Source organism: Cinclus cinclus, chromosome 13 (assembly GCF_963662255.1).
Source record: "Cinclus cinclus chromosome 13, bCinCin1.1, whole genome shotgun sequence".
Classification (NCBI taxonomy): Eukaryota; Metazoa; Chordata; class Aves; order Passeriformes; family Cinclidae; genus Cinclus; species Cinclus cinclus.
Window position 1 is genome coordinate 19,405,500 of NC_085058.1, and position 9,112 is coordinate 19,414,611.

At 48.4% G+C, this 9,112-nt stretch overlaps 1 protein-coding gene across 1 annotated transcript in view; it reads right to left on the bottom strand.

Moving 5' to 3' along the window:
* IGDCC3 (immunoglobulin superfamily DCC subclass member 3) overlaps positions 1–9,112 on the bottom strand; it is a 93,951-nt gene extending 84,839 nt beyond the window's left edge. Inside the window, exon 1 of the mRNA XM_062501568.1 lies at positions 9,046–9,112. Coding sequence (XP_062357552.1) covers positions 9,046–9,112 — 67 coding nt within the window. The remainder of the gene's footprint in view (positions 1–9,045) is intronic.

The window sequence follows — 9,112 nt, forward strand, 5'->3', positions numbered from 1 at the left end:
GTTTCTTGCAAAGCAATTACACTAAATTATGTCCGATGTCCGTGAGAGATAAGTTACTGCAGAATTTGTACCAACAATAGGCTAACCCTCACTTCCCATCACACAGATATATCCTAATTTACTTCAGAACATTTAAACGCTGTGTCTTTGGCATGTTATGCTTCACTTGGTCACAGCACACCTTTTGAGGTTATAATTTGCCCTACAGTCACGATCAGACACTACAGGAGATGACAGAAATAGAACTATTGCTTAAAGACTGATCAAATTATATACAGACATGAAAGACAAAAAGAGACCAAGAAACAGGAGTTATATAGATATTTGAAGGCTGCAAATGCAGGGATGGAGGTGAACTGGGCTTTTTTTAAAGAAGAGCAATGGGGAAGAAATTCCAGCAGAGTAAGAAAACTACATTTTCACCCAAATATGGAGAAAGCCTTTCTAACAGTTCACTTGTGTGTTGGCCCTTCAAGGGGTGGTTTCCCAACCTGTGACACAGCTTCTTTCCTCTTTCACAGGCTCAGTGGAACCAACTCCACAGATGTTCACAGAACTGGGATGCACACAAGCAGTATCTCCTGGCAAACACTAGCCACAGCAGAGGCTTTCAAATGCCTCATACAGTCCCTCATACAGACCACACCAAGGACAGGATCCCCCCACATCAGGCTCAAAAGCAGGGTGGAGGGCAGACTGTTAATGCATGGTAAGAATAACAGAGATGAGAAGAGGCAGTTACACTAAAGAAAGAGAAGAAAAAAAAAAAAAGAAGTCTGTCTTTTCTGCTCTGCAAACCCAGTGAGATTTTCTTTCTTTCTTTCTTTCTTTCTGTAAATCCCCACTGCTTTCTACGGCAACTAAAATTGGATTACAGGGGATAAACATTGAGTGCAACCTGACCGAGGCAGATGGACAGAGCAGACAAAGACAGCAGTGGTACCGCAGGGCCAGGCCAAAGGTATTGCCAACAAGATATGAGCGTGTGCAAAGAATGGACAAACCCCACTTAGTGACAGGCACCTAAAACACACACTTTATTAACCCATTAAGTCTTAAAATGTCAAGCTAGCTCCAGCCATCTAAGTGATCTATCGCTCACTGTGACTCCTTTTTTATGAGATAGCCCTGGGGTCCTCTCAGCAAGTCAGACTGCAGCCAGCACAAACCCATCAATTACTTTTTTTTTGGTGAAAATTAGGGAATTAGATGAATGCTCTGCATTTTTCTGCAAAGTGGCCAGAGTCTCAACACCATGATGGGGCCCCATTCCCTGTATGGGTGCTCGGGTGAGTTAGGTAGGATAAGGAGCCTTGCATCCTGATACTGAGCCAACAGTGACTTCTGACTCCAGAAAGACTGAAGATTTCAGAACTTAGCCTCATGCGCAATCAGAAAAAAATCCATAATTAAATAAATGCCCCATCTCCCCCCAGCACCCCTGTACTCTTAGATAAAACAGCTTATTATTATATGTACAATAAAAGGAAGAATCAACATAATTACATGCCCTTCCCACAATTGCTGTCATTATAGCAACCATCATTAAGGCCTGTGATTGGAGATAATCATGTTTGCCTCCATAAACATTCAGTCTGCATCCTCACTCCAGGCTGCTCGAACTGCAGGAGTGATGACATTTGGAATCACGACTGGGGTCCTCAGATATTTTCTGGAGTGAGGACAGACACTGGCCCTGGGGTCTCCTTGGGCTGCACTCAAAAGCAGGACTGTGCCTTGAGGTGTGACACTGTGCAACTGGTTTGTAACCTGTAGACACCCTGCAGTGTCCAGAAGCACACAGATTCCAGCTCAGCTCAGGTTTTTCTCATGGGATGCTTATCAGACCTTGAAGAAATCCTGCTGCCTCCTTTCTGGAGTTTCAGGGCCAGGTGACTAACTAACCAGCTGCATGGGGAGAAGATAGTTCACCCCATCTGGGGATCTGGAAGAAGTCAAACTCTGTCTTTCACCTGTCTAAAAAGCAGATTCTGAATACAGAGCCCTCTTTTCCCAGGATGCTCAGGATGAGACAAAGGGACAGAAGCTCCCAGAGGAATCTCCACGGTGGGACAAGAAGGTTTCAGGTGTTTGCTCTAGAGGTCAGATCAGAGGAGCCAGAGGGAGAGCTCAGATAGGATAAGGAGGCAACGGTGGGAGAGAGGGACCAAATTCCATCAGCATAATGAAGTGATTGCAGTTAGCAGTGAGGCACAGAAATGATGCTGCAAAGTTGGAAGTAAATGACACTCCAAAGGCATGTGGAAATAGTAAAGGTGAAATTAATAGAGATATCAAGGAAATTGCTGAGGCTGTGCACATTCACTCAGGGAATCAGAAAGCTCCATCCCTCTCCAGCAGCTGGCTGTGTATCCAAACCCTGCTAATCCCACACAACATCCCAGGTACCCAAAACAGACTGCGAGGCAGCACGGCTCACAGCCACTCCCTGCTCGAGGCAGGAACTGTACAACTCTGCTCGTGGCAGCTCAGAGTTTGCAGTTGGAGCTGGGGTGTCAGGCAGGCAGCTGAACAACCCGCTTGTGTCGGCACCGGCAGCGCGCAGGGAAAACTGCTTTGCCTTCTGCAAAGGGACGGAGGGAGGAAGCGTGATTAGCTCTGACATAAAGGCCACAAGAAAATTATTGGGATCCTCATTCTACAAGTCTCCTTTTGAGAAACATTTACCATCTCCCTGAGCAATATAATATGCAACTATATATATGTGCAAATATTTAACAAATACTATTTCCCCTATTGATCAAGCAGACACACATACTCAGAGAAACAAATTAGCACTTGGGCTTTAGAACCAAGAGATTTATTTAGCGCTGAAAGAGCTTCAAATTAACGGGAAGCTTAAAAGACACTTTGAAGTACATTTTAAAAAAGTAAGTTTAATTATTTTTTACTTGACACTGTGATTCACATTCAGAGCTTCAAAAGAACTTGCTTATACCCCTGTATTGTCCTTTTCCGTTTGGGAAACATGATTTTGGCTTTTCCTCCTGTACTTCAGTGACTAATCTCACTGCTCTAATTAGCAGTGAGATCCATCGCCAAGGACCTCAGTCACATCCTGGCTCATCCTCCTGGACCCCATCCAGACCTGCAGCCAGCAGGGCCATCCCTGCCCTGGGAGCACGCGGTCCCGACAGATGAAGCCCGTATTATTACTCCTGTTCTAGACAGGGAACATTAATCACAGAGGGATGAAATAAGATGCCAACAGCCCACTCTGAGCTTGTGGCAAGGCAATATATTGTGGGAGCAGTTAGGTCCACTCCACTGTTCTGGGTACAGCATCAGCAGGAGCACTGCTGGGGAGACCGAGGTAGCACCAGCTCCTTCCTTAACACACCAACAGCACGACATACACCTGAAAATTGCCTCACATCAGCACAAATTTTCCCCCTTCTGATTGACTGTGTTTATTCCCAGGATAACACAGCCTAAATCAGCAGCATAACCACCACCAAGGATAACCACTCTAGTCCTGCTTCAATAAAGCCAAAAGAAGATGCACAGGGCCAGAGGATTTTATAGTGGTATTTTATAGGTGAGTATCAGGACCAAAAAACGGGATGCAGGTTGGGCCATGCACATGAAAAATAGCTCCTGTTTTTCCAGTGGTGGGTTGTTTTTCATTCAAATCCTTCTGCAAATGGGAGGATATGGAAGGAAGAGATATATGGACCTGAAAGATGTTCTCCAACAGATTATAACAAGCTTCAGGCTGATGAAATTGGCAGCCCAAAAATCCAGCTGGTGCCCTCTTAAATCTCCTTGAGCCTGACCCAGACCCTAAGGAGAAAAGCATTGCACTGCAGTAAAGTGCAAATTGGCTCTTTAGGGCATCCAGAAAATTTACATTTAAAGAAGAGGAGAATAGGCTGTAACAGGCCCCACATCTTGCTGGCAGTAAAGTTTACTAGCTCAGAATTTTTTATTCCCTTTCCTTTTGGACGGGAGGTTACATAAAGTGATTTTTCCATCAGGGAGCATAAACCACATCCACTCGTTAAACGATTGCAGGAGGTCTCTGACAGGGATAACACAACTTCTCAACCACCTGATGAAGAGCCCAAAAACACCCAGCATTACTGCCCTCACTGGGGACACAGATTTTAGCTGAGGAAGGCAAAGAGCCTGAAGAGCCAAAGAAGTTGCCCCAAATAATTTTCAGATGTTTGAGACGAGACTGAGCAAATCCCAGGAGGTTGCTTGTTGAACACTGTGGAAGCTGGAAGCATTCACAGCAAAAAGAGCCTTTCTAGGACAAGCTCCAAGTCCTTGTGGGCTCCCGCATCTCTAAAGAAGGCAGGATAAAACCTCTTGGTATAGCTGGAAAGGGCAAACACCTTTCCTGAGCTAATTACCCACAGTAGCTCCATCCACAGCGAGGCATCCTGAGAGCATGGCAGCAAGCCAAGTGTAGGATGCACTGTTACTTGCATTCCCCACGTATTTCACAGCCCTGACCAGATCACAGCCTCACCACAGAGGGCATCAGCGACACAAACACAGAGCAGGAAACAACTGTGCACAAGCGGAGACCAAAGCCAAGCTGGGAAATGCTGTGCCAGAGCCGGGGTCCCCGAGGCTTCAGCTCCCAAGGCTGCTCTAACATAGAACAGGGGAACAGCTGGTTCATTCCTTGACCCTGCAGGAAAGCATCAGGGAGGTGGCTGTCCCCACAGCCAGGCCCTTGCACAGACGCAGCAGGAAATGGACTGGCCACTCAGTGAGTGATAGTGCCTGTGGATCAGAGATGGTGGCTGGCATGATGGCACAAGGCTGCCAAAAGAGCCACAGGCACCTTAGCATCGCAGTGCCAAACCCCACCAGCCAGCACAGCCCTGCCACCGAGCCCCTGAATTTCAGCTTGAGTTCTGGCAGGCAGGGATGGCATGCAAGGAAAGGGAAGGGAAGGTCTTTCTGCAGAAGAAGTTAGTGTACACATGACAAACTTTTAAATTCTTAATTGTATCCAGGGGATTCAAAGCAAACTCAGCACTCTCTCCTCACCGCCATCCCCTCTGCCTTATCACACCCCACCCTGAAATTCAGGATGGAGGAAAGCATCTCCTTTTTCTACTCAAGGAGCATGGATCCCTGCTCGCTCCAAAACCAGCGCCTTGAAACACGAGCTCTTCTCTCTCTTTTCACATACTCTCAGGTTTCAGCACCAACGACCCTTCTGCAAAAGCATATTCACAGCTCAGCAGAACCATTCATCCACGACTTGCCATCAGCTTCATCAAAACAATCTCATATGCAAAAACAACAACAACAAAAAAACAGGCAGCAAATCCATGACTCTGCTCTGAAACTCTGGTTTTAAATTACCAACGCGGAGCAGGTCTGGGTTGTTAAGTGACTGGCCTGCTCTCGAGTGGAGGGTGCAATACAACGGTGACATCTGATATAATGCAAGGCTAGATCAGTGTGCTCTGTGCTTTCCTTATGCACTCGCCTATTTGCCTCTCTCATCTCTTAAAGTGCAATTATTGACATGTTTGCCTCCTTAAACATCAGTTTTATATGCCAATGACTCCTGAACATATGTAAACAATTATTTTTATTTTCTTGCAAAACCAAAATGTTGGATATTCTTCTGGATAAGCAGACTCGGGTAAATTTTCATGAGCCCTGCTACATAATTTATTAGTTTCTAAACTCTGTAAAACTAAAAGCTCCACTAAAGTTCAAATAAGTTTGTGATTTCAAAGTAATTTTGAATGGACTATTCCTGTTTGTGACTAATGTTACTCAATTGATTTAAATGGAAATTATTAATCTGTAGAGGGAGATTCTTGCATTGTTTTGTTAGTTAAATAAAAGGACAATATCATGGGCCAGAAGCCCAGGAGTGCAAAGCATGAAATACTGGGGGGGAAAGGGACAGAGAAAAAAGCATCTTCTGTCCCAGATCTGCTGCAGGCTGCAAAATCAAGTACATGGTCTGCTCATCCCATGGCTTTGGACAGAGTCTAAGGGTCTGTGAAGCAAGGGGCTGGAATTGCAAGGGGTCCCTGCCTGGTACTTCACACGCTGTGACACAGGACCCTTGAAAAATAAGGAAATCAGACATTAAAAAGTTCAGGCAGACAGAAAGAGGGAAAGAGACTATCTCATTTGCACAAACAAAATGAGAGCAGTTTTGCAGCTCTCTGTCAGGCAGTGCTGCTGCTGAGCTGTTCCATGCTGGCCCATGCCAGGCTGACAGCACATGGGCCAAAACTGGGATTGAACAGGATGGAGAGGAGCGGGGAGCCAGGCTGTGATCCTGGATCCGGGACTCTCTGCCCAGATCCTCTCCCCTGGAACCCTCTGCTAGCTCCTAAGTGAGCATGGGAACTTGGTCTGTGCCAGATCCAAAGCCTGACAGGTAACAAGAAGAGGTGCAATTACACCAGCTTAGTATTTCTAACTCCCTTTGCAGGGGGTGACAGGGCAGATCAGAAGGGAAGCAACCTGCTCCTCTCTCACCCTGCTTTATACACTTCCAAAGTTTACTTTTGGTACCATGATGATCCCAGCAGGCACCTGAGTGCCACAGGCATGGGTGGCTGCACACTCAGACCCCAGTGCCAGCTCTGTCCTGAGCACAGGTCCCAAAGGTGGTGCATGCTGAAACGCCTGCCCCATTTCATGGGCTGCCTGCTGCCTGCACGCGGGAAAACCACGTCCTGAGATTCTTCTGTTGAGCCCCCGAGAGAGACGAAACCCAAATGTGGGCTTGAATTTCATACCAAGTCTCTGAGGGTTACTGGGGAAATGATACCTGATACTCTCCATGTATATTAAGAAAAAAGACAGGGTATTACACCAATTTAGAAGAAAGCAATCCTTTTTTTGCGTCTGGAAAAAGACAACAAAGCCATACAGAATAGAAATTAGTGAAAGCTTATAGCTTCAATAATTTAGAAGTTAAGCCTACTTAAACATAAATGATGATGTTTAATTCCAAGGCTGTTACTGAGCAGAGCTGGGGAGCCTCTCGTATCCTATGCCTGCCTTTGAATGCCGGGCTCAGCAATAACAGACAAAAGCTGTCCACCACCCAGAACAAAGAGCTCCAGGAAATTAAAAAAAAAAAAAAAAAAAAAAGGAAAGAAAATACAGTCTCGCTGCTGAGCCCACTCCCGCACACTGACCAGCAGCTCCCAGTGCCTGGTTCACAGTCACCAGACCAGAATTTTGGGCAGTTTGAAAACCACAGGGCTGGAGTGGAGCATCGTGTCCTGCACAGCGCAGCACTGCTCCGACACAGCATCCGTCCCCGCGGCGAGGCAGCTCCAGAGCTGATCGACACCGACACGGGAGGGTTTATTAAACACAGCAGAGCGCACCAACACGGTACCTCGCTGTTAACCACGGCGAGAGCGCAGAAATCCACCGAAGGGGGAAAAAGCCCTCAGAAACAAAAAACCGTCAAAGTGTAGCCAAACACTCCTCAGCAGGGCCAGCAAAACACACCCCAAAGTCAGGAGCCACTGACCAGCCAAGGTGCAGCATAAACAAACACACAGGGCAATTTGGACAGTAGCAGGTGATAACCTAGACACAAATTCAAGTTGCTAAAGTTCCTCTTTCAGGTATTTACTTCTTTTCCTTTCCTCCATCAAAAGGAAAAAAAAAAACAAACAGGAAAAAGAAACACTTTTTAAACCATCCTCATCGTACTACTAAGGAATCTACTACTACTAAGGAATTGCATCATTACATCCACTTCACAGATCACTTCTATTTGCCGCGAGTTACTCTGGCTTCTCCTCCTCGCACGGTTGCTACCGACCACGTGGCGAGATTTATGACAGGACTAACCCACAGCCTTGTGTCCTAAACACCCTAGTTGCTAATCTTCGATAAATCCAACACACACTTTTCTCCCTCTGACCATGCTGGGCTGCTTAGACCGCTATTTTTTTTTTTTAATAATTCACAGAATAAGCACAGAATGGTTTGGGGTACAAGAGACTTTAAAGACCATCTCGTTCCAACCTCCCGACATGGGCAGGGACACCTTCCATTAGCCCAGGTTGCTCAGTTCCTACTTTTTCTTATCTAGAAGGCTGTTAAGAGAGACTAGAACAGGATGCACACCAGCATTTTGCTGCAGAGCAGCTTCTTCCTCAGATTAGACCCAAGCTTAAGTAGCATCACCAGTAGAAGAAAAACACTGCCATTTATCAGCAGGACATGTGCACAGTAGGTTCAGGGAAAGCTCTCTTTGATGTTCTGTCGTCCGGCCCTGGTTTGTTGGACTGTGTTACCAAAGTGGACAGAGCTGGCGCTACAGGAGAGCACAGGATACTCGTAGGTCTGAAGTTGCTCGCCCTCATCCCTGCAACTTGTCTCCCAACATCTCTTCTCTGTCGCTATCGCCTTTATAGACGAACGCGACGCGTCCGTCGGGCGCTGCCTCCCGCTCCCGCAGCGGTGACGATCCGGGCACGGGGGGATGGCCAGCACGCCACTGCCCCGGCAGCCACCACACCCCTCCCCAGAGCCAGCGGTGGGGGCTCGGGCTCCACACACACCAGCGTCCCTCCCTAGAGACCCCCGCACAAGGGGTTTCCAAGTAGAAGCACAGCTCCTGGGGAGCACTTCGGGATCTCTGCGGATAAAGGCACCGGATGGGCCGGTGCGGGACCCCGCGGCCCCAAGCCACGACTCCTGCTCGCCCTCCCGAAGGAACGCGTCCCGTTCCCGCGGCGGGATGCTGACCTGCGGGGATCCCCACGGACACACGCGGAGCTGCTCGGCCCCGTTCAGCGCCCGCGGCGGCCCGGAGCCACCGGGAAGGGCTGAGCGCGGGGCTGCGAGCGAGGGGAACCGGGACAGGCGGCGGGGATGGCGAGGGACAAGGGGACGAGCAATGCCGTGGGCACCTCGGGGGTGATGAGGGGACGCGAAGTGCTGGAAGGACGGACGGACGGACGGACGAACGGAGCGGCCGCGGGGAGCGGCGCCGGTACCGGGCGCGGCAGGTCCGTGTCCGCGCCCCTGCCCGTTCCCTCAGCCCAGCCCGGCTCTTACCTCCGCGGCAGACAAGCAGCAGCAGCCCCAGCAGGCAGGCGGGCAGCGCGGAGCCCGGCGGAGCCAT